This window comes from Rhodamnia argentea, chromosome 5, assembly GCF_020921035.1.
Source record: "Rhodamnia argentea isolate NSW1041297 chromosome 5, ASM2092103v1, whole genome shotgun sequence".
Classification (NCBI taxonomy): Eukaryota; Viridiplantae; Streptophyta; class Magnoliopsida; order Myrtales; family Myrtaceae; genus Rhodamnia; species Rhodamnia argentea.
Genome location: NC_063154.1, coordinates 23,481,785 through 23,508,424, shown reverse-complemented (window position 1 = coordinate 23,508,424; position 26,640 = coordinate 23,481,785). Strand labels below are relative to the sequence as shown.

The window sequence follows — 26,640 nt, the reverse complement described above, 5'->3', positions numbered from 1 at the left end:
AGCATTAAAAAAAAAAAAGAGAAAAAATCTCATCCTTAGTATAGTTGGAGTTCATGCTTCAGCTCATTAAAAAAAAAGGCAGTATCCACATTCACCGAATCGGTGCGTCCATTCATGCATACATGCATCTTGCATTGAAATTTCTTACGGGTTCATTTGATGAGAGGATTTTTCCGAATGAAGCCGAGATATTGAGTATGTCGAGCAAAAGTGCTTAGGATGAAAGGCGAGCCCCACGTAAACACACCCCCGATACACTTTGAGACTGAGTGAAGTGAGAATAAGATGTGTGTCTTGGGACAAAGGATCCATTCACAATGTATACATGGATTGAGGTGACGAAAGGCGGTTCCACCATTTCCTATACACAATATATCCCTTGCTAGCCACTTTAAGCCTTAGTAAGGAGAATTTCAAAATACCTCTATCAAAAATCACCCCATACCAGGGGCAAATGCAGGAGATTATAGTTGAAAATCAGTTGGAGAAAGGTAAGAAATATTTAATTGCCTTCACTTGCGTTAACCTTTGTGTGATAACTTAAGGTGAATCTTATGGAGGCTCGAAGCGTCCCAAAATGAAGAAGAGCATTTCTTTCTCTACCCAAGCACTGGATACCATTTGCTAGCCAAGTTGAGCCCGAAATCATTCATTTCAAAGCCCAAGTGGTGATCATCCGTCCACACCGGGGCAAGACAAATGATTTAGCAAAAAATTGGTATTAATGTGAAATGTTTCGAGAGTCCAGAGAGCTCATGACAAAGGCAAAGAAAAAAAATTAAAAATGAAAAGAAGAGGGCTAAAAAAGCAAAGTGCCTAGTAAAAGTAAGGCCAAAGGCCATAGAGGAAAAAGCCAAATGCAGAAAAGCATTGAGCTTACCTTGAATAGAAACAAATGCAGAAAATAGAGAAAAACTCTTTTCTTGCCAAGCAAAAACAGATAGGTGATTGGATTCTCGAGACATGTTGTGATCCCCAGTGTCAGCTGCTTTCCCCGGATGGAGCAAGATTGGTAAAGACACTAGGATGGTCACCAACTCGTAAACCCCCATTAAAAAAAAAATCAGAGCCTTATAAGCCTTCCCAAACCGACATTACAACCCATCCGAAAACTCTTCTGATTGGGATGTTTTGAGTTGATATAAAGGCTTTACAAGAAAATACTCCCCGAAGGAGTGGAGCCAATCATTTCTTGTCTTATTTTTCAGGTTCTTGACTTGTAAACCCGGTGAAGATAGTAACTTCAAATATTTTCCCAGTGTGGCCTCAAAGTGGGAGAAACCCCTTGTGTAAGCCCATTGACCAAGCCAACATTATGTCCTTGAAAGACCTTTCAGATTGATCAATAATGTATGCACTTCGAATATGTCCGAAGCCTTAGACATGAAAAGAGTGTGACGTCTCAAGAGGATTTGTCCCAAAAACCTCCAAGTGAGTGATCGAGATCAAGAAATATTCCCTAGCGAGAGTGTGTGAGAAGCCCTTCCAGATTAAGGATCTTGGCTTGGCATGCTCAATAAATCTTTTTCATGAAGCAAAATTGTTATTTTTCGTGAACCGAAGCTTTCAAAAAAAAAATCAAATCATTTTCGGGAACGACGGTTCTCCCATTAATTAATTAAATTTCCCCATGGAGTCTAATGGTCAGCAACGTCCTCTATTCTCAATGAGAAGCTTTTGGTATCGCATTGTGCCTAGTAGCTTCCCCAGCAAGTAGACTTAGCTCTATCTGCCCATGCGATTAATGTCATTTACCCATCATTCCAAATATGTTTCATAAGTCTTGAGTTATGTAGGGACCCGGCTTGAGCAGTTCGGTTATTGGTGACAAGTTCCAAGCTATGAAGCGAACATATCATAGATGTTCATTGGCGTTAGTATTTGTTCGAGCTAACCTTGTTTGGATAGATAGGATGCCAAGTGGTTATCAAGAGCCAAGTCACGCAAGTGTAAGTCGTGGTGGTAGAGTTCGTTAACGATATTTCCACTTCATTCAGCAAGTTTCGATCGACATGCAAGTGCTAAGGTCGACGACTTGTCCCGTGTAATCCGGAGAATGTACTCTAGAGGCCGAAGTGTAAGTTCAACCCCGAGTAGCACTCTCTCCCTACCGGTATAATTATTCGTTGGAGCTAACCTTTTTGGACGAGATAAGGTGAACTTTAGCTTCTCGAAGCTCGTTCCATAAACAGGTTCCTCATTCCGGTGAGCATAATACAATGCTAAGCCAAATTCCATTTTTTTCAATAGCCTTTTCATGGGTCAAAGACCGTGAAGTGTGACTTTTCAATAGCCTTTTCATGGGTCAAAGACCATGAATTGTGACTTTTCAAAATAACCTTTTCATGGGTCAAAATACCGTGAATTGAAACTTTTCAATAGCCTTTTCATGGGTCAAAGACCGTGAATTGTGAATTTTCAAAATAGCTTTTTCATGAATCAAAATACCGTGAGCTAAGACTTTTCAAATTGCCTTTTCATGGGTCAAAGACCGTGAACTGTGATTTTTCAAAATCGCTTTTTCATGGGTCGAAGACCGTGAACTGAGACTTTTCAAAATCGCCCTTTCATGGGTCAAAGATCGTGAATTGAGTCTTTTCAAGATCGCCTTCTCATGGGTCAGAATATCGTGAATCGTGTCGCTCCCTTTGGGGCCAAGCTCGTATCGCTTATACGATCGTCCCAAAGGTGTGTTTGTTTGAGCTAACCCTAATTAAACAGGTGCGGAGAGGCGTGAAACCCCGGAGCCAGTTCCCCAAGCAAGTCCCCTCAAGTTTGGTGAGCCTTAAAGCCCAGAGCAAATGCATTGCCAAGTAAAGGCCAATCCCGTATCGCTTATACGGTCGTGCCATTTCCATTCGAGGGCCAAGCCCATATCATCTATACGGTTGTCTCGGAGGTGTTGTTTGTTTTAGTTAAGCTTGCATGCGCAGGTGCTGAGAGGCGCGAAGCCTCGGAGCCAGTTCTTCGAGTGAGTCTCCTCATTTTTGGTCTTGATAGTTGCTCTAGCAGTTTTTCCCAAGCATTGTGAGGTTAGTTTACTGATAAATTAGGTATCCTTTCGACAGGGAATGGAACCTCTCCGCGCATCGATTCCAAGAGGGGCAAATGTTGACACCTAATTTTGCTGTTTTCGTATTTTATTTTATTTTATTTTATTCCGTTAGAATATTGTCTAATGGGTTAATTATGCATTTTTATGTGTTTTTTTATATATACACATATGTGTTTTCTTATTTTTATTTCTAAAATAGAAAATAAAAAATATATATATATATCTTCATTTAAAAAAAATAATTAAATTTAAATTTTATAAAAAAAAAAGAAAGAAAAAAAATATGTTATAGTCGGCCTCGTTCGGGCCCGCTTGGGAGAGACCCGGCCCACGCTTTCTTTTCCTCTCGCGTGGATCGGGCCCACACGGGCCAGCCCAACTGGGCTTCTTTTTCCCCCAAGCCGATAACCCACCTCTTCTTTTCTATTTTTCCTCCTCAGCCCATGTTTCCTTTTTACCTCCGGACGGCCCATCTTCCTTTTTATTTTCCTCAGCCGATCTCCCCTTTTTATTTCTCCTCAACCCATCTTCTTTTCTTTTTCTTTTCTCTTTAGCCCACAATTCAGGCCACATCCACTTCACTCTTCTTCGTGCGCGCACACACTCACGTCACAGACAATTCCACCGCACACCGCATATGGTTTGTCACCAACCCACGTCCCCATCAATCGGATTTTACGCTCATCTACACAAGCAAACTTGGGGAAGGAGGCAGAATGAGCATAAAAGAGGGAGAAGTGGGTAGGATGTTGGTTCGTTGGTTGGACGACCAAGAATGGAAAGGAAATAGAGAACATGGCGGTACAGGTTGGTGCAAGAAAGGAGCAAAACAAGAAGTAGATGCGATTTTCTTTGGAGCCCTTATTCCTACCCACGTTGCATGTTGACCGTGCACGCCGGACTTTCCTTACCACCGCATTCGTTGATTCCCGACCGACATCCTCCCCGCATCGGTAAGCTCGAGCCCCTAAGCCCGCCCCAGTTTGGCCGAAATGATGAACCGAACTCCATCGTCTAGGCTCGCGTGTAGTATAGACTTGGTTGCATGCTTCTTTTCCATTACGTAGCTTCGTTTGGCTGTTGTCTCCGGCTTTTAAATGAGTCATTAGCTCCCTTTTGTTCACTACCCGTGTGTCTGGTAACTATCTAGGTTAGCATTATTGATTTTCGTTCTTGTACTCCAACTCGTTCGGTTTTCTCAATCGGTCCCTTTACTCCCTCTTTGAACGTGGTGATGTGGAGTGAAACTGGGAGGTGTGGGTCGTGAGAGTTGGTAGAGCCGAGAGCCAACCGTTACATCTGTTAGGATGAAGGGCCGATGACTCGTGAGGAAGACGAAAAAGGTGAGTTAGGTCAGTCCAGCAATGGTTGACGATCTTGGGACGTGAGTGAAGGCGGAGCGCAAGTGGGTCTTGGCGGTGAAGCAACCTGAACCAATGTTTGCGTGTAAGGTTCGGAGGTAATTGCAAGTTCAGACCGAGGCAACTCGAGCCTGGACCGAGGCGACGCGAGCCCGAACAGAGGCGATGCAAGCTTGACGGAGTCGCTGCAAACGTGAATAGATGGTGACGCGAGCTTGAGAAAAAGGAGGAACGGGTTCCCAACGGTGGAGCTTCGACGAAATGACAAAGAGATCGGAACACAAGATGGTACAGCCGCTGGCAAATCTCGGTGTCGTTGAACCCGATTGGACGAACGCACTCAGCATTTCTGATGAGCAAGTTTTATGGTGATGCGATGAACGAGACCCGGCAGCAACACGATGATTGAGTCTTGGTGATGCAGGGACAAGGCCGGCGAAGGCTGTTGGAGTCGATGATGTAGTGGTGTCGTTGGGATTTGCAAAAAAGAAAAAGGACGCCATGAAGAAGATGGTGAAAGGGAGCAAGAGGGCTATTGCACATTTGTTGGTCGCTTTGGGCTGGTGGTTAGGACTCGAGCGGGCTGTGACACGAAGGAGAAGACATGATGTTGGGTTGGGATTTGGTTTTGGTTGGGGCATGTTTTGTTTATTTATTTAGGGCCGGGCCTGAGTTGAAGGTTGAAAAAGAGGAGGTTAGGCGCGGATGGGTTGGCATGAGAAAAAGAGCAACCGCTTGGGCTGTGCTAGTTTGGGCACCGGAAAGTGGGCCAGAAAATTGGGAGCCCGGTTCGGTTAAAACAAACAGAATTGGGCCTGGTTCTTTTGTGCCGACCGGGACCGACTCCGGTTCTCCCTCTCCGACTAGGTTAGGCCCAAAGGACTCGATCCAAGTTCGGGTCCGAGAACCCAACCCGGACCCGGCTCCGTTTAATAAATAAAAATAATAAAATAATAAAATAATAAAATAATAAAATAATAAAAGATAAATAAAAAATTTCCAAAAATAAAAAAATTCCAAAAAAATAAAATAAAAATCAGAAAATTAGAAAAATAATTTTCTTGACCTTTTTACCCATAATGTGAGTTTTTAAGCATCAAATTGGCGTTGATTGAAGATTAATGTCTAGTCCGATCTGATATCGTTGTAATTCGACTTGCGAGTTGAAGTTGTTTCTTTAAAAATCGCCCTATAGATTTGGTCTGCATGTGCTTATCCCGATCTTTTATTTGGAATATTTACGTGATTGAGTGTTTACATACACTGTCTTTTGAAAAATTGCTTGTTAATCACTTTTTTTATATCGTTAGGATAAGGAGAAACAGGTAATCGCACGAAATGACAGAAATACATTATGCATGATCATTTAGTATTGGTTACATACCTAATAATCTTAAAATGATATGCAGCATGTGTGGTCACTTAGAGAATATCAACTGGTTAGTACCGGAAGGGCGCTAATTATCTAGTTAGCATAAACAAGTCCCCGAATCTGAAAGCTCTGGTTGCGTAGGAATAGAGATAACCCTCCTGTATCTCGATTGGCTTCTAGCTGACCCCAATAGGCTAGTTGTAACACCCCATTCTAATAGTTATAAATAAATAAGAATGGGACGAAACAGATTGGAAAGCCGACTCACGTGATGAAAATTAGCGACAAAAATAGATTTAGTCACTAGAGAAATTGTCGAGTCGAGCAACGGGTGAAAATTAACATCTTGGAATTCTAGGTTAAGTATGCATGGGCTGAGTGAGAATAACCCGCCCTTTTTATTGGGCCTTTTCTCTCCACCAACACTACTTCGAATTGGATGGGCTGCTGGGCTTTTCTTTTTAACTTGTTAGTCAGCCAAAAAGCTACCGAAGTTAGCCCACTAAATTCAAGACTTTACCACGTGAGCCCATATACCCCTTTGACCCATTTATTGTGCGAAAAGAGAAGGACAACAGAGCCATTCTGGTTCTTTTCTGCTCGGAAGGGGACTGCATCACCATGGGAAGGACGACGCTCCATCTTACGCTACTGTGGCCATTCGTAAGTTGAGTTCGACAACCTAGTAACCCGACAGCTCCAACTCAAGCAGCAACTCGGACTCGAGGCAAGTATTTTTCCTACTTCGTCCACTAGTCGGTACCAAAATGAGTCGGGTATAGTGAGCTGTGTTTTGTCCGGCGGCTGTTTTTGTGGGTTCTCAAGTTGGGGCATGGGTTTTTTTTGGCGACAAGGCTGTGCATGCAGTCGAGAAGGGGCGAGTACTATAGAGTGAGGGAAAAACAAATGAAAGGTGAAAGTTAGGACCGTGTGTTTTGGTTCACAGTTAGTCCGGAAGAAACAAGTGTAGTTTTGAGAGATCGCCGCAAGATGGTTGAGGTGCGTACTCCCGATTCGAAGCAAATGATGCCTAGAGGGTGGGGTAAGGACCGTTTTTTAAATAGGTCACTGTTGGGCCGTGAGTCGGGTGATGGTTGGAGGAAGTGAGATGAAGAACCATAATGAAGGGGAGAGTGTGCGAGTATTTTTTAATCCATTTACTAATTCCTCCGTTGCATGTCGAACCGGTGGATCGTTGGACGACTAAGCTGATGAGTTGTGTCGGTACTAAGGTAGTACGAAGTTGTGTGATAGATCGATTGTGTGCATGTCGAGTGAACGTTGTGAGAAAACGCAATGGAAGTCCTTAGTCGCGAAACCGTGAGGGTGTGCAAAATGGGTTTTGGAAGTTGACAATGATCTTGAGCAACATTGGCTCGAAGTGGTGGGTACTGAATATACTTTTTGGGTGTAGTTTTATGGTTTGATTTTTACACGGGGCCTGAAACTTTAGAGGGGGAGTTGCTGGTCGGTACCAGCTCTAGTGGGATCATGGGTGGTAGTATATTGATGACCCTTGTGTGTGCCGAGTTAGGGGCAATGCAGCTTGCAAATTAGCTATTTGGCCGTGAGAAAGCAACAGCATGGAGAAGAAATGAAGTATGACTTCTATTGAATTAATAAAAATCATGGTACCTCACGAGTAAAGTATTAACAACAACAAAAAGAAAAAAAAAGAAAGGAAAATTGTTGAGGTAGCTTATCTATTAAAGCATATGCATGAGCATTGTTATAATCTTATACACTCAATGAAGAACCGAGCGTAGTCTTGGCTATGAATTTAATAAATGGACGTTCATGATACTCTATGGAGTGTATGAGAGAATCCTGCTATGTGATCCGGATAGTCCCGCTGTGTGATCCGGGCGGTTTTACTATGTGATCTAGATAGCCCCGATGTGTGATCCGGGCGGTCCCGCTAAGTGATTTGGACCAAATCCGAGAAACGTAACGAGGTGAACTATTTAAATAATTCACTACCGTACGGGTTGTGCCAATAAAATAAAAATAATGAACCATATGTATAAAGTAACATCTTGCGTTATACATATCATAGTTGACATGCTTTTGTATGTTTAGCTATCATTGCTTGGCATTTTTTTGGTCCGCTTAGTCGATGGATTAGGAAATATACTTGCTGAGTTCTCACCTCTCTGTTGTTGACATTTTCTTTAGGTACCCCTCATGGCTTGTCCACCTTCCATTTCTTATGGAGTGCCTGCACGTGTATCTGTCTGTGTAGCACCTTACGAGACCCCTCGATTGCCAAGATTCGACTTAGTCCGGGTTTCAGTTACTATCTAGTTGAATGGGGGAATAGATGTGGGGGAGGTTCCTCATCCGTTTGTCGCCATCTATGGTCGTTTGGAGGACGACCTTGGTTTCATTGGACCTTTGCCCTTCGACTATGTAGCACCGTAGGTGCAAAACCTTATCGGCAGTAGACCATAGTGGTGCAGCACATGTCGTTATGTATGTTGTCGAGTCTTGAGGTGGGATTTTTTGGGGGCAGTTGTGTCTAACTGCTATTTTTTTTTTGTGACGCGGGTAGATACGACGGGCGACCTTTTGGAGGCCTACCCCGATGTTTTCTCCCTCGATGTAATCTTAAAACTAACTCGACTTTGATGTCTCTTAAATAAATAACTGTTGTGTTTTACTCTTTTTGCCTGTGCATTTTTTTAATAAATACTCGATTACATCATTCCTTAGTTAGTGTGGTGAGCATGGGACGCCACGGTTGGGGTTCTGACACTAGTGGCGACTCTTAATAGCAATTTAATTTCCTAATCGGTAAAAAGAAATCCAATGTCACGTGAGTTAGGACTTGGGAGAGTCTACGCCATTGACCAATGACAATACCTCTAAACCCGCCGGACCCCGAGGAGAGGCCAAAGGTGAGGTCTCGGTATATGGTCTTTATGAGAAATAATTGAGCTTGAGCACAAAATTTTACCCTAAAGTGTTATTACGCGGGTTTCATATTTATAAGACCATATTTTACCCTAAGGTGTTATACGCGGGGTTCTATTTATTAGTTTATCCCAGGGCGTTAAACGCAGGATTTTAACTTGATGCATTATTATGCGGGTTATATTGACCTGAGGCATTATTACGCGGGTCCGGACTACATAATGGCCTGAGTCATTATTACGCGGATTTGTCCATTTATATTATAGCCTGATGCGTTAAACGCGAGCTTCTAAGTAACGTGTAATATTTATTAAAGTGTAGCAAGTTGGGAGTAAGAATGACGTTTATTCTGGAATTTATTTTGTGAATTATTGACTGAGGAAGAATTTCTTGAGAATCGCTCACCTAGGTTGTATCCGGAGGCACTAGCGCCCTGATTTAGGATTAGGGACTTTCTTACTAAGATTTATTCTCACTCCGTCATGGGTTATCCTTTTCGGACCCTCCGCCTCGACAACGAACGACCCATCTTAGAGATTTGGAATCCCTCGAGATATGGAGACGGTGGTTACAAAGTATCCGGTAGGGGTAGATAAGGTGTATTATAGGCATACTACGACTATATGGGTAGACGTCGGAGAAAATTTTTGGAAACCACATGCATACCTGGCTTGGACTTATAAGCATGGGGATATACTAGTAAGACCGTTGAAGGGCTTCGACATTCCTTATGACAGAATTGGGTAATGGGACGCCACTCAAGCTGCCCCTCTTGACGGTATAGTGATGAGCCCGAACATCGGCCCGGAGGATTTGAAGTCCAACCCGGAGGACCCGGTGCCAGAAGAGGATGTAGAGATCGTAGAGCCATCGGATGTGGAACTACCACCTGAAGTTGATGAGGAGATGGAGGAAGCTTTAGGTCCGAGATTGATGATGGTGAGGATGGGGCCTAAGGTAGTTGACCTCTTGACTTTTGTCAAGTGTTTTTCTTTCTTAGGAAAGTTAGGCTTTGACCACTAGATCTTTTTGTTGCAAGTGGTCACAGGCTTGTACAGTGGCCTCTGAAGCCTTAGGTTTGGAAAGTTGAAAAAAAATGTGAATATGTATATAAGGTTGCTTTTACTGTCTCAAGTTATTGTGTTGTTATTTGTTTCTGTACGAGGTTTAGTTTCTACTTCCGCATGAATTTCTTGGCCTTTGGATCTTGGAGAACCGTACTTAAGCGTGGCGAGAGGGGATGTTGGCAAGCTCGTAGGGTTCGGGTGGTGACATCCCCGTTTGAATTGGTATCGGAGCGAGGTCAACTCGATCCAAATCGACTTGGAATGATAAGGAGTGATGACTTGAGGATGATTTGATAATGAGACCCTTAGGTTTAAACATTGATTTCTGATTCTTGAGGATTATAGGCTTGAACTTATGTGGTACTCTAATGGTTCTAGTAAGGATTTTCATGGATGAACTTGGGGGATGTTATAATCGAGGTTCGTAAGGAAGCAAACGGAGATTGAGAAGTCATAAGCCCAGACAGTGAGGTTAAAAATGTATTTGAGTTTAATAGAGAATTGCTTGTGAATAGAGGGTCGGATGGACCGTACGATTGTGATTATGACTTGCCAATGACCTAACTTGAGTTATATGCTAGAATATAGGCAATGGATCTATGAGACGTGGCAGTCATTGGTGGAATTATAGATCTTCTGTGGATGATAATTGATCTAGAAACGACTATGGTATGACGAGTAACAAGGAGAATCATGTAGTGCTTGTATTTGTGGCATTAAAATGAAAGTCGAGGAATGTGCATGTATGAGCTTATCACTATTGGACCTAATAAACCGTCGCTTGGTGTGTGACAAGTTGATGGGATACTTATAAACCGTAATGAAGCATGGTTTGAGACATGTGAAACGGGGTTTTCTCCGTAGATGTATGACTTGGGACAACCTGCAACGATTAGGTCCGATGAGAGTGAGAAGTGATTGCCGGGACAGAGAGGTCCGGACAAGGAGCGGCTCCCGACGGGCTTCTAAGATAGCAAGGAGGTAGGAATGACCCGGACCATAAATTGAAAGGGAAAGTTTAGGTATTAGGTTAAGTCCGATCTTGATCAAGAGACATGTTGCACCGAGTTGATCCTTAAGGTGAAATTTCAAAATTTGCTTGGTATTTGTTATGGCGCCTATAATTGGCATGATTAAAAGCTTCATGCTTAGCAATGGATGCCATTAAAAAAATATTTATATTTATGATTGGCCTGTTGGGCATGTTTTGTAGTTTGCATCATGTGATTGTTATGGCTAAGGTATAACTAAAAGATTAGATGGTGTGTGGGGTTCATACCCCGTTGAACTGATGTCTTTTGAAAGTGTGATAGCCCGTTGTGTTTGTATTAGAGGAACAGGTGCTTTTATACTTAAAATATGAGTGATTGACTCACCGAAGTAATGCCTTGAGTGGTTGCTTGATGTTGGCCTAGTTGCATTTTGTCCTAGTTAAGGTTTGCCTAGTAATTGGCTATTAATTGAGAAATTGCCTCGTTAAGGCTAGCTTGATAGATAGTCACTGGTTAAGGGTGATTTGAAATCCTTGGATAATTGGCAAGTAGTTGAGAGTTGCCTAAGAACCACCGAATGGTTGATTGCCGGTGATAGATAATGAGATGAGCAGCCTAAAACCGCTAGACTCGAATAGATGACTTAAGTCTTTAATTCCTGGAGGGAATTGTAGTGGTTCAAGTGCCATAAGGACCTAATGAGGTCGAATGACTAGAGTATGGTCACTAGAGAAGCATTTGGCTCGAGTATGCAATATATAAGAAGATTCAAGAACCGAAAGGAATCATGATAAATGAGGAAAGATGAACCACGAGAGTATGAGCGTTGGAATTACATTAGGCTCGAGCTTGTAGGTTGTGCGAGACCCAAGAGTTGAAGGGGTCAATAGAACCTTGAGAGGAATTTGAAATTCGATGGGTAGGCGGACTTGAGAAGGAGTTGCCGCTGTTGTTGAAAGCAGATAAGACTACTACCGTTAATTGTGTTGTTAGCAAAGTAAATGGTAGAAATCGTGGGAAAGATGATAGAGAATGGAAATGAAAATAGTTTGAAAGAAAGTTTGTGGAAGGATGGATAAGAGTGAGATTGACTAAGTTCGATGGAGAGAGTGAATTTAAAACTATCTTTCTCTGGATTGGGGATTGTATAAGGAAACCTTAGAGGTGTTGGGTGCACGAAAGAAAAGAAGTGACCCCGACAGTTACTAGCCTTAAGAGGTTGTCGATGATTGGTGAAAGGTCACCAAAGGAAGAGTTTTTTCTTGAAGGCATGATATCCGCCTAGATTGTCTTCGTTAAGTTGTTCAATAGAAAGTACCTTTCCGAGGTGTCTCGAGAACAAGGATTGCTTGAACTTTAATAGTTTTGCAAAGATCTGAAGGCGATCAACCAATATGAGACAAAGTTCTCAAAGCCGTCTAAGTGTACTAAGGGTGGTCAAGGACCCTTTGAATGAAACGTGAAGTCCCCGAGTGGATTGAAATTTGGAAGCCTTATGGCTAGTTATTATTCCCGAATCTAAAGAACTGCAATGGATCTTAATGAAATGAGTGGATCATTGGAAGAAAATGTCAAGTATGGTGACATTTGGAATCCCGCAATAAAAGCACTGCTATTGGCATAAACTCCAAGATTGGTGTCCTATGTAATAGGAAGGACGAGGTAGATTCGAAGTAAGAGAATGCCACTGAAATATATAGTTTCCTTCATGGGATAGGATACCCTAGTATGGAAGGAAGTGAAAGTACTAATAATCTTTGTGTTAAAATGTAGCGCCTGGCCTGAGAAAGAATACACATAGCTCAAATGATTTACATAAGATAATTCCGAGGAACCGCCTTGTATACAATGTCGAATTTCAGGATTTGTCAATGTTTAGTTGAGTGAATGAAATTAGGATAAGTTCGTGTTAGCTGGTTGTGGAACCAAGAGGTTAAGGCACTAATGCCTCCCGAGAAAAGAGTGACAAAAATGAACAAAATGCTATCTGATTGGATTGGAGACCCATGAGAGCAAAGAGCCAAGGTATGAGCTCTCAAGTGGATGGTACGAAGGACAGCTTGAACGATTCGACATATGGTAGCAAGAAGTTGGTAATAGTCAGATTAAGTATCCAAGAAATAATGGGATTGATTGTTGCCGCCTTATGAGACAATGATCGGACTCGTTTAAGGAGCCACGAGAAATATGAACAGCTTACGAGGGTACCATATGGACCCTAAGGAAATGCCTGTTGTATGCTAAATGTGAAGAGTGCGAGCTATGGGCTTGATAAAGTGAGATTCCTTAGTCGCGAAGTGTTAGGAAATGAAATCTCTGTGGAACGCTGGAGCAATGGAATAAGTGATGAATTGACCGAGGTCGGTATGAATTACTGAAAGTTAAAGTTTCTTGGGATTGATGGATTACTATAAATGTTGTGGGAAGATTTCCCCCACAAGAGCTATTCCATCGATAAAAAGGACTAAGGATGAGATGTAACGCGAATGGATGGATGAATGTGAAAAGAGATCTCAAGGACTTAAGTCAAGTTGGCGAACACGTTGATAGTGGCATGTCCGTTTGGAATTGAAAGGCTTATAAAAATCATAATGATGCGACGCAAAAAAGAAATTTGAGGCATAACAAGACAATCGAAAGTGGGCATTGCGTATACATCGGGACAATAAATCCATATGGATTGGAACGCCTAGTGCATGATTGGAGTTGGCATACGAACATCCTTGAGACGAATTTTGGGGAAACAATACTTGCGTGGAAGAAGGTTTCAAGCCTATGTATACCACAAGAGCATAAAGTATCAACTTGCTAAGAGGAACTGAATGAGAGGCAAGTCTGATGGATGAAATTGCTTACAAATATGGGATCGTTGCTTATGTAAAGAAGATCTCGTAAGTATCTAAACTATAAGGGTTGGAAGTATTGATCGCCCCAAAGGCAACTGGAGAGAAGGTCATGAATGCGATACCCTCTATCATTTAGGAAAGGTGGATTAAGTAACGGATGCATATAATTGGAAATTGAGCATTGTGTAATTAGTGATGGAGGAACAAACCTTACCCCGAGAAATAAGAGATTCAACTTCTAAATTAGAAGTTTACCAATTGAGTAGGTTGATGGCTACTTGAAGCATCAAACCCGAAGGCCAGAAAGGAATTGAGACATTGCGATGAACGAACTCGGATATCTAAGGGGTTATAGAAATAAATAGATTGGAGAGGAAATCCAGACTTCCGAGTACTTGGAGAAAGAAGCATAACAGGCCCAGAGTTAGTACAACAGTCGGTTTATGCGGTAAAGGTTGTTAGAGAAAGATTGAGAGCAATGCAGAGTCGTTAGAGAAAGTTATACCGACAAACAACGCAAACTTTTGGAGTTTCAAGTTGGCGATCACGTTTTCCTTAAAGTATCACCAATGCAAGGTTTATCACGGTTTGGAAAGAAAGGAAATACTAAGTCCAAAATACGTAGGTCCTTTTGAAATCTTGGAAAGGATTGGAACTTTGGCATATAGACTTGCCTTGCCACCGAACTTGTCACAAGTTCATAATATATTTCATATGCCGATGCTAAGAAAATACGAGCCGGACCCAACCCATGTGTTAGATTACGAAACTATTGAAGTGGATGACCGAGTATCGTATGTGGAAAAGCTAATTAAAATCGAAGATCGAAAGGAGCAAGTCTTGAGAAATAAGACGATACCGTTAGTCAAGGTGATCTGAGAGCATCGTGGAACGAAAGAGGCAACTTGGAAAAATGAAGAAACGATGAGGCACCAGCACCCCCATTTATTTGAGTAGTTGAGTTTATTGTAAATTTCGAGGACGAAATTTTTGTAAAGGGGGAAGAATTGTGACATCCTGTATTCCAACTCATTTTCGGAGCTCTGAATGAATGAAATGTCTCATAGATGTATTTTAACTAAATCTCACTCAGAATTGATCTCTCTGGATAAGACTAACCAAATGGGAATGGCTACCTAGGAAAATCAAGTACGTAGACCTAAGAACTTGATCCTAGACTGTCTCTTTGGCCATGAAAATTGTCGAGGGAATATTTTGGGCCAATATAGGCCGATCCTAGAGCGGTTAAGGAATGATTCGGGTAATGCCCTACGCTTCGATCACGAGTGATTCCGTTTGACCTCGCACGTGTTCCGACCGTTCCTAAATCATTTTCTAATGATAGTGTCCATTGGGACTAATGATTAATCCTCGCAATTATGTGAAAACCAAGGTCGCCGGGGCTCGAGTAATTTTTAAACGTGGTATTAATCACGGGTCGATACGCGTAACTCCTAAAAGACGCTCGTTAGTTTGAGATACGCTGAAATTTCAATTAATTGAGATTAATCGCAAATCGGACTTCAAAATTAGACATCGGATGATCGCGAATCGGACTTCGAAATTAGACATCGGACCTTCGGGGGTTCCAATAATTATATTTTGGACATTACCTCATCCGGAGTACGGTTGTTGGTGGCTAGTGAATTCACCTAGAGGGGGGTGAATAGGTGATAACGTGTGATTTTAAGATTTTATTGCGGAATTCAAATCATACGGTGTAAACAGAAATCTCATATGCTCAAGCAATTCAATTGATGCAAGATATGTAATAGGATCGATACATATTGTCCGTGTGCAGTTTAGCTATCACAAAGTATTTAGAGTGATCATAGTAAGAGATAAGGAAAACTGCACATAGGGATTATAGTGGTTCGGCTTTGGTTAAGCCTACGTCCACTTCTTCGGCTGACAGCCAATCGGCTGGATTCCACTATTAATCTGCTCGGAGGTTACTGATCGGTGATCTCCTCGACACGCAGGACTTCACACCTAGCGTTCAACACTCTTGTGTACACCTCCTCACAATTACAATGGATAGATCAAGAACTGTGTTTAAAATGAAGTACACTCTATCTAGGAATTATGAACACTTTTCCTCTTTACGCCAATCTCTTCTTCTCTTCGTCTTCGAGATGTCTTTTATACTCTTCTACTTCCAATCTAGCCGTTGCAAGGCATCCAGAAGAAATCTCTTCAAATCTACCCTTTTGGACGAGATGTTTGCAAAAAGAAGATCTTTTAGCCGTTGGGGATCGCCAAAGGAAAGTCTTTCCCGTTTGGATCAAATCACCCATACAATTATGATTCCGGGTTTCCATAGATGGTTTCTTCTATTTAGAAAGTCTTGATTTGTCTTCTTGGTTCCGCATTCTTGATTGATCTCAATCGATGAGAATCTTCAAGGATGATCCAGCTCGATGGCGTCCGTTGATATGCATCAATTAAGCTCAATTTGTATTCCTTTTGAAATTCTGATTACTCGTGAAGTACTTCTCTCAGAGTTTGAGCGTCATTCCAACGTCTAAGCTATCCCCGCTCAACGTCCGAGCTCGAACCAGCGTCTGAAACTCTCAGAAACAACATCCGAGCCAAATCCTTTTGTCAAATTCAATCATGTGCATCCCCGCACCAAAGGATAATCTGCAAAACAAGTAAATCACGGCATTATCTCAATACACAAGAGTATTAGGATTGTTTTGTCAACTTCAAAACCGTCTAGGGATTTTTCTCAACAACGGTTACTTCGCGGTTCACTCCAAAGTGTTTAAAAAAATGAAATTAGGACTGGAAATGGGAAAAGACCCATTTTCCCTCAGAAAATAACCATCTAGCCATTTTTGTCAAGGGAAATTTCGATCAAATACTCCCCAAGAGCCGAAATTGACCAAGTCAATTGTGAAGAAAATTACCAAATTGCCCTTCTTGGATTTCAATAGCAAAAATGAGATGAATTATTGGTGGACCCCACAATTTCTCTCTCATCTTTTCACTACCAATAATTCAAGACCAAAATATCTACAAAAAATTACCCTAACATGTTATCTTTATCATTTTCACCTTCTTCTTCATTAATAGCAAAACTTTCTCTCACTACTCTCTCTCTCTCTAACTCACTTGGCCGAATTCTCACCTTACCATCACCACCACCGCCGAAATTTCTTCAAGCCATCACCGGCCTCACCTTGAATCACCGAAGCCGAGCTACCACCGTGAGCCGCCCTAAGTCGCCGGATTTCCGTGGGTTAAAGCCGGCCAAGAGAGGACCGCCGGAGCCACCGTTTGGATCAAATTTCTCTCAAGTTTTTCACCGAAGAATTGCTAGATTTTGAGGTAAGATAGTTTCTAATATTGGGTTATGTAGCTAGGATGCTAATGGAGTGTAGATTGGAGTAGTTTTGGTGAAAAAAATTGTGGGTTTTACTCTTGAGGAATGCTATGGCTGAAAATGGAGAGAGAAAATTTGTGTTCTTGAGGTGAATAGTAGTCCATGATTGAAATTAGATGGCCATGATTGAAAGTAACTTTATTTAGAATAATTGTATGGCTATGATTGAATCTTGCTTTATGACACTTTGATCGAATGGCTAAGATTAATTGTGGCTTTTGATGCTTTAATCGTGTGGTGGAGATTAATTGTACGTTAGTGTAATTTAATCGTACGGTCCCGATTAATTGTTACGTTAGCATGATTGGATCGTGTGGTGCGTAATAATTGTATGTTAGTATAATTTAATCGTATGGTGTATGTTAATTGCTACTTGAGCATAATTTAATCGTGTGATATATATTAATTGCTATTTTAGCATAATTTTGATCGTGTGGTGTAGATTAATTATTGCGGTAGCATAAATTAATCGTGTGGTCCCGATTGGCCAATGGCTTAGTGTGATTTAATCGGGTGGTCCGAATTTATTAATTATTCAACGTGAGTGAATCACGTGGTCCCAATCGAATATTTCTTCAGTATAATTAAATCGAGTGGTGTCGATTAAGCGGTTGAGAAAAATTAGAAAGATCTTGTGGTCCCGATCTTTTATTTGAGAAAGCTAGTGAGATTGTGTGGTCCCGATCTTTTATTTGAGAAAGCTAGTGTAATCGTGTGGTCTCGATCCGCTAATCGGAAAGTTTAGCAGGATCGTGTGGTTAAGATTGACCGATCGGGAGGTTTTGATGTGATCGTGGGGTATCGGTTGAGCGATCGAGGGATTATTTTTATAATATGGTCTTTATGAGGAATAATTGAGCTTCAGCGCGGAATTTTACCCCGAAGCGTTATTACGCGGGGTTCGTATTTATAAGACCATATTTTACCCCGAGGCGTTATACGCGGGATTCTGTTTATTATTTTATCCCGAGGCGTTAAACGAGGGATATTAACCAGAGGCGTTATTACGCGGGTTATATTGACCTGATGCATTATTACATGGGTCCGGACTATATAATAGCCCGAGGCATTATTACGCGGGTCTGTCCATTTATATTATAGCCCGATGCGTTAAATGCGGACTTCTGAGTAACGTGAAATTTTTATTAAGGTGTAGCAAGTTGGGAGAAAGAATGACATTTATTCTAGAATTTATTTTGTGAATTATTGATTGAGGAAGAATTTCTTGAGAATCGCTCGCCCAGCTGTATTCGGAGGGCACTAGCGTCCTAATCTAGGATTAGGGACTTTCTTGCTGAGATTTATTCTCGGGCCATCGTGGGTTATCCTTTTCGGACCCTCCGCCTCGACAATAAACGACCCGCCTCAAATATTTGGAATCCCCCGAGACATGGAGACGGTGGTTACAGAGTATCCAGTGGGTATAGATAAGGTGTATTATAGTCATACTACGACTATATGGGTGGACGTCGAAGAGAATTTTTAGAAACCACATACATACCTGGCTTGGACTTATAGGCATGGGGATATACTAGTAGGACCACCGAAGGGCTTCGACATTCCCTACGACGGAGTTGGGGAATGAGACCCCACTCAAGCTGCCCCTCCCGACAGTATAGTGATGAACCCAGACACCGACCCGAAGGATTCGAAGGCCGACCTAGAGGACACGGTACCAGAAGAGGATATAAAGATCGTAGAGCCATCGGATGTGAAACCGCCATCCGAAGTTGATGAAGAGATGGAGGAAGCTTTAGGGTCTGAGACTGATGATGATGAGGATGGGGCCTAGGGTAGTTGGCCTCTTGACTTTTGTCGAGTGTTTTTCTTTTTGAGGAAAGTTAGGCTTCGACCACTATATCTTTATGTTGTAAGTGGTCATAAGCGTGTACAATGGCCTCTGAAGCCTTATGTTTGGGAAGCTGAAAAAAAATGTGAATATGTATATAAGTTTGCTTTTACCATCCCTAGTTATCGTATTGTTATTTGTTTCTATACGGGGTTTAATTTCTGCTTCCGCATAAATTTGTTTTCATTTGGATCCTAGAGAACTGTACTTAAACATGGCCGGAGGGGATGTTGGCGAGCTCGTAGGGTTCGGGTCGTGACACAAAAGGCCACTACCTTGAATAGATAATATTTAGATTCTCTAATTTTCTTTTTTGCTAAAAAGATTATCTTATTTGATGGATTATGATGACATATTTAATTTAGGTGTCAACAGAGATGTTAACACATCCACGTTAATAAATTAGGATTGCCTATTTGTTGGTGTGGCCCTAAGTTACATGGGCCACGTTAGTGTTATAAAGATGGAGTATGCAACATTTCTAAGTTTTAGATCAAGTTAGAGAGAAAACACAAAATCTTTGAGATCGCAAAAAATGCATAAATAAGATCTTGGGCCTAAAGCAGAAACGTGGTTGTGTGAATAGTCCTTTTGAGCTCTAGTCTCATTAATTAGTATACAATTTTTGAAAGGTGCGCAACGCACACTTTTGTTCCCTCTATAGTGACAGAGAGTCATTTCTACTTATTATAGGGCCTGTTTTGTTGTTTTTTCCAAAAGTATAAAAAATTATACCTAATTATAAAATATCCATAAATCTCGGGAAAAATTCAAATGAGAATGTATGTGTGAACATTTATATATTGTGCAACTTTGGATTTGAAAACACATTAAAGTGTGTCATTCGCAAGGTTAAATTAACACACTTCTAATCTTTTGAAGAGAATGAAAAGATGAAAAGAACTGAAACAACTTTCGAATATCCAAGTAAATATCCAGTCAAATCACAATGTGGATGAGAGATTTACGGGCTTAACCAACAATACTGTCAATGCGGGTCTAAGAAAAAAAACGAAAACAAAAAAAGAAAAGATAGAAATTTGAGCAACAGGATAAGGACAAATAATGATTTTGTCAATGGCTCTGCATACCCGAGCATGCATTTGATTTTGGTTTTTGGTCTTCTCTTTTTCATGCCACATTTCAATTCTTCCTTAAATCCACGATACACTAAAAGTGTTTGTGGGATTACAGAAAGATTATTATGATAATAGAAAATTAGGTTCAAAAATCGAATTTGTCATAGCATTTCGCTGTCTTAGTAAGAAATTGGATGTTTTCCTGAATATATTGCCCGATGAATTGAACAGGAGCAGTCTGCCCATATACGTGGTTGAAAAACCAACATACGGTGAAACAAGACCAAACATAACCATACACCAATGAGAGAAGTTGCTAGTTTCATAAGTTTTAATAGACAGCTAACAATATAATGAAAATCATCAATCTTAGCCGGCAATCCGAAGTCAAATGTCAAAAAAATCTATGCTCCTAGAGTTCAATAGGGTAAACATTCAGAAGAAGCCTTCCATGTCCTATACATACATGAATTTGAACCACACAGACCACATGCGCATGGAAAAAGCAAAGACATCGATGATTGGATTATGGATGGAATTGAAGATTTTAATTGAAGCTGTTCAATTCTTTCAAGCGCAGCTCAAAAGGAAGTGGCAAAAGTTTCAATTCGTATTGGCCTTGCAAGTGGCGTGAAGTGGCATGTCCAATATTCATCTCAATCAAACAACTCCGGTACTCACCAGCTTTGAGACTTTGAACACAATATCATCTCAATCGATGAGCATGAACACCCAGAGATCTCCCTACACAGACTTGTTTCTCTAGCAAATGCTCTCTACTACCGGCAGAGAAGAAGGCCACATGCTTGCGTGGAAAGCTCCTTGTCTTCACCGGCCACAATATGCACTCCCAGGTGAAGAAGACGAAGAGGAGAGAGGCTGGAGAAGGAGGGGGGAGGGGGCGTGTGAAGAGAAGCTTCTTTGGATGGAAGATCCGGATGCCCCCACCAGATGATGTCATCATTGCTCGCATTTTATTTTCCTTTTTTTTTTTTGAAAAAAATCCACGTTTATTCCCCCTACACTACACATGACCATGGAGTGGGTAACATAATTATTTAGAGACAGGGGCATAATGCACGTATATGCACTTTTATGTCTAGTAACGTCAATTTCAAACTTGAACTTACCTGAATTTAAAGTTTGAACCTCGATTTACCTGAAGAAAATATAATTTTCAATATGCATTCTATTCGAGTTCTATATTTTCAGAGGAAATGGAACAAAAGTCATTTATCCTATTTGAGGATTTATGGCATTTAAGTGAAAATGTTTGTCCAATTTTAGCGTTGGAAATTTTCAGAGCCTCTTTTCATAAAAGGTCACTAGTAAACACTTAAGAAGTTCTTAACGGAAAAGCAATTATTTTATCTGGAACATAAGTTTTTACATAATTCTTTATACTCATTTCCAACTAAATTTCATTTGGGCAATAATGATTGTTATCTTTTTCTCATGGCTTTGGCGATCCACGATGGGTCTAAGTAGACATGTTCTTCTCAAAGACTTGCCCCCAATTCATATGCATGTCCGTTCAAGAATCGCAACCAAAGCATGTAATCGCGTAATGCTACGAAGAGTACAAAAAGTATCTTTTTTCTCAAAAGCATCATCCACAGGGGACAAAAACATTTTTTGCTATGAATCAATACATTTTGCCCCAATCTTTTTGGGGTTATATCAGACTCCCAATCAATTTATGTAATTTGATTTCTCTCGATCGTTCGAATTCCCGATTTTTAAGTAGTAGATTTGGAATTAGGTGACATCGCTACATGCAATTTTGATTTTAAAATTTTAATTGAATAAGATCCCGATGAGGCTTGAGCTCTATAGGGGCGAGATCCAGTTTTCTGCATATGGCGAGGCTCGACCTTCTGTGGCAGGTTGTCGGCCATCGCAGAGACCCGATGATCGGCAGAGGAAGAAGGACAAGGAAAAAGGAACAATTTTAAAAAGAAAAGAAAAGAAAACTTATACGCCTAGGATGTGTACGTTTGACAAATGCGATCTCCATAATATTGATTGGATAAAGAAGATTTATTCCAACCATCTTTACAAAGCTCTTTGGTTTGATGATGAGATTCCCAAAGGTTTTGACTTGGTAAAGAAGAAAGATATGGAAATCAACAGACTATTTCTTGGGCAATAACTCGAACAGTCCTCAAAACTTGAAGTATTTGCCAAAGTAATAGGCTAGTAAAGAAACCTCCATTTCATGCCCTCAATTGCAGAATCCAGAGATTCCAGAATCAGAAGAAAGAACAGCAAAATAGGTGACCATGAGAATTAAAGGTTGTTTTTATCAATGGAATAAATAGATCAAAATGAGCTGGTCACGTTCATGAATGAAACAAAAAGGTTCTTTTGCATTTGAAGCGGTGGATAATGTTCATCCTTCTTCTCCTTCTGTATCACCAACTCTTATCTTTAATTGTTGAGTTAAGATACAATTTCACAAAGAAAGATTTCATTAATGAGGAACCAACTTGGGTGGTTGAGACAATGGGGATAGCTGTTTTTATCAGCAGTTCTATAGTGTTCAAATGGTTCAGACCTTGATTATGTAGGATAATAAAAGAAGGACATGTGATAATTTGTTTTGTTTCCACTTTCAATAAGAGGAGCACACGCATCTCTAAAACCATATTGGTCCCTAATACTCCAATTGTGCCTTAGAGTTGTGTGTCAATAGTGTCATCTGAAAATCCCTGGCCAGCGATGACTAAAGGCAATTCAATGGCTTAATGACGTTGGTAGCATCAGTATAATTATGAGTTAGTCAATTGCATATGGACCATCCTACCTTCATGTGATCATCATGATGCAATACCCGACCTAATCCGAATCTGAGTGAAACCGTGCTCGACTTGACCCGATACCCATATTATATATGTCTCAAATCCTTGAGTCTGTTTGGATTTTGGTGGTTTTTTTATTTGCCTTCGCATCTCTATGCCAGCAATCTTTAAAGATGGAGCGGATCCCTATAGTAGACCACTGCTCGTTGAAAACATAAAATAAGAGGGCTTGGGCCACCGATCACGAAGGTTAGGGTTAGAGTTCGTACTTTTCAAATTAGAGAGAGAGGAGGGCCATTAGTACAAGTTACTCTTAAGGCTAGTACTTTTGAAACTGGGCAATCTAAAAGGAAAAAAAAAACAAAACAAAAGAAAACAACCCCACACGAAACACGAGCTGACCCGAATGGTCAGAATAATAAATTTTTGGATCAGGTCAGGCTATATTGACAGCCCTGATTAATGTTATGATGTAAATTCACTATTTATAAGGCCATATACATCGAAAATCGAAAAAAAAAGAAACAGAAAATGCCGACCAAGAGTATCGACTAAGTCACACATGTATTAAACATCACCTCGATCAATTAGATATACCGCATTCCACATGGCATACTTATTTCCTTTCATTCTTTTATATGCTCGAGTATTCCAAAACAATCGAACTTTTAGAATATACAAATGTTGACACCTGACACAATATTTTCACAGTTTTCTAAGATTCAAATATTGTAGACGTTGACACTTAACATTGGCGTATCCTTCGATTTCTCAGCCACCGCTTTGAAGGGAGCCTAAAAGGGCCTAACCTAGAATTAGGTTCCTTGTAAAGAGCGATGAGCAAAATGTGGTGTGCCGTTTGAGGACCGAGAAATATAATCAGGTTTCTAAATTAATAATTAAGTTTTTTTTAGTATAGTCTTCAGGTAATTGTGGGGGAATCCTACAATAATTTTTCATTATTTATTTATTTTTTCTTTTTTATGATCCGGAGTAGATTGTTAAAGTCACACTAGATTAAGGACAATCACATAATCATTTCTCTCTACTTAGGGTGCATTTGTTTTAGTGAAAGTGTTTTTCAAGAATTGATTTTCCGAACTTTCACTCGTTTGGCTTTCCGAAAATGAATTAGTCATCGAAAAATCCAAGCATAAAATTAGGAAAAATGATTTCCTAAATCTAAAGAGGTGAAAACACTTTCCGTAATCACTCGTCTCACATTTTTTTAAAATTTGTTAAATATTTTATATCATTCTGTAATTTTATATTTAATTTTAGTTCCTCGACCCCTTTATTAGGTTTCACTGTATTGATGCAAAACCTAATTACGCCCGACTAGTGAAATAACAAAATCTCCTCTATGCGGTTGTTCTGTTTCAGAGATAGATTGTAAAGGATTAATTTTTGTTTCCGTAATATGGATGAAAACAGGATCCTAACTAACTTTGAGATCATGAAGTTACCCGGCTGTTAGATTATCACAGGATCCGAAGTCTTATAATCGCCACAAAGAACCGTAAAAAATGAAAGGAAAAGGTTCTAACTTGACATATTTGGGAATATGATTATGTGAAAATGCCTCGAAACGGTAGATTTCCAAAATAGGAAATAAATGCAATTCATAACCCAATCTTAATTCCTAAAGATCGGAATAGGACTAACAATTTCAAACAATTCACGTTAGACTAAAAAATAATCATAGTTTCTTTCAAAAAGAAATACTCCATTATTTTTACCAAAAAGAAAAACCCAACAGTACAAGTTTTCCCCTAACCGCTTTTATCTCAATCACGGCCCACCATTCTTCTTGTCATCTCCGTCTGCCCCGCCGCAGAACTTCCACTCTCTGCCTCCCTCGCCACAGACCGCCGCTGGTATAGCTCACCAAAAATGTTGCCCATTTCCTCCAATGTCAGTCCCCGCGTCTCTGGCATTCTTATTATTTTGTAGAAGACTATCCACGCACCGCATGCCACCGCTGCGAAGAAAAACATGGCCCAAGCAAGGCTGATCGTGTTGTGCAGGAATAAGGATGCCGTTGCCATAAGTACACCCGTCCATTGGTTGACGCCGAGAGCCATAGCACATCCCTGGGCGCGAAGCCTCATGGGGAAAAGTTCTGATACGTAAACAGAAGTCACCGGACCCAACCCAATTGCAAACGAGGCCACATAACCGAACAACCACCCGATGCATAAGTACCCCACCCATGTGTCCTTGTTGTCGATTTGGTCGAGGTAGTAGACGCATGCTCCTAGGGGTATGAGACAGACAGCCATCCCAGCAATGCTAATCAGAAGCAGCCGTCGCCGCCCAAGCCTGAGCTTGTCAAGGAGGAAAGAAGCGACGACGGTGAATATAGTCTTTACGAGCTCCACTCCAACGGTCAAGAACAGCTTCATATTGGGGTTAGTGATTCCAACCATCTCAGAAATTTGGGGCATTTGCAGGAGGATGATGTCAATCCCACAGGCCTGTCGGAAGACCTGTATTAAGCAGGCGAGGACCACCATGTGGTGGACGGGCTGGGAGGGGTCGCTGAGAAGATCCTCCCACACGGTCCTCTCGGGGCTTTGCACATTGACAACAGCCTCGTTACAGTCTCTAGATATTCCGGCCGCCTCCTTGATGTCGGCCAGTCGAAGATCAGCTTCCCTCTTGGACTTGTAGGTCTTAATGAGGATGTGACTCGCATCATCCAACCGTCCCCTCAAGACAAGCCATCGCGGCGACTCCGGCATAGCTAGGACTGCTATTGTGATCAGGACCGTAGAGATTGCGCCCTCGAACATCATCAGACGCCAGCCGTCAAATTTCGTCTTGGAGATGAAGAAGTTGCAGATGCAGCCAATAACTTTGCCGACATTGAGGAACACCTGAATCACGAAAATGTATGCATGATACACGTTCAACATGAAAAATATAAAATTTTGACAACATATGAAAAATTAGCAAATAAAAAAAGAAAGAGAAAAAGAAAGCGATTGATTTAATTACATCGGGGAGGCAGGTAAAGAAGCCACGAGATATGGCTGGCGAAATTTCCGCCATGTAGATCGGGACGATTGATTGGGCGCAGCCAACACCGACGTGGGCGACCATCCGGCCCAACGAAACCAAGAAGACGCTAGCAAAGCCCATGAAGAAGGGGACACTAAAAAACAGGATGCCCACCAAAAGTATTGTCGGCCGGCGGCCGAACTGATTAGAGAGCAGGCCGGTCATCAACGATGCAAATAGTCCAATGGCATGGAGGAGGATGGCCATGAGCTGAACATTCTCTTCAGGCATCTCTTGATCCCTACTTATAGAAGTGATTGTCTCGGTGAGTACTCCCGATTCTATCAAATGTCCAAAAAAAAAAAAAAAAAAACACCACATGAGAAAGTTTTATGTTCATCACGTGAGTGTTATATTATAAAAAGAAAGGGGAGAATATCTAACCTAAACCAAGCAAAATTGTAGTGATCGATGCTACAAGGCAGCATTTAAATATGAAAAGATTCGGGCGAGAATTCTCCCGGCGCGAATCTTCCGGTGGCCGCGAATTTTCTTGGGATTCCGATTGAGGATTCTAATTATCGAGCAAAGTCAGTAAATAATCCATGAAAGTCAAATATAATTTCTTAAAAAACAATACCTCCACCTCGTTCTGGGCGGTTTGTCTCAAAAGGTGAGCGGTATCTCTCTCTTCCCTTGCCATTATGGATACGAAAGCTAAAAAATGATATAGAGAAATCCTAGCGTGAAATGTGAAAAGGAGAGGGGGATCCTATTTATTGGCGTCGGATACCCAAGAGAGAGAGAGGGCATCGCGAGTCCAAAGGAGAAATAGCGAAAGGAGCGAGTCCCAGCTCCGAAGGCGCGTGAGAGTGGGAGAACGATTCCGAAGGCGCGAGTCTCCAGGGGATAGC

The 26,640-nt window shown here is 41.2% G+C and overlaps 1 protein-coding gene across 1 annotated transcript; it reads right to left on the bottom strand.

Moving 5' to 3' along the window:
• Window positions 1–24,510: 24,510 nt before the first annotated feature.
• LOC115725913 (polyol transporter 5-like) lies at window positions 24,511–26,017 on the bottom strand. Its single transcript, XM_030655580.1, has 2 exons — window positions 25,724–26,017; window positions 24,511–25,602 (listed from the first exon to the last, which is right to left on the bottom strand). Exons 1-2 carry the CDS (start codon window positions 26,015–26,017, stop codon window positions 24,511–24,513), a joined length of 1,386 nt encoding a protein of 461 aa, XP_030511440.1.
• Window positions 26,018–26,640: the final 623 nt, after the last annotated feature.

What these genes read in the sequence shown, in the direction of transcription:
- LOC115725913 (XM_030655580.1), bottom strand. Translation starts at nt 26,017, where the DNA reads ATGCCTGAAGAGAATGTTCAGCTCATGGCCATCCTCCTCCATGCCATT. An exon ending in TCTTTACCTGCCTCCCCGAT is followed by an intron (nt 25,603 to 25,723) that starts GTAATTAAATCA and finishes TTCGTGATTCAG; the next exon opens with GTGTTCCTCAATGTCGGCAA.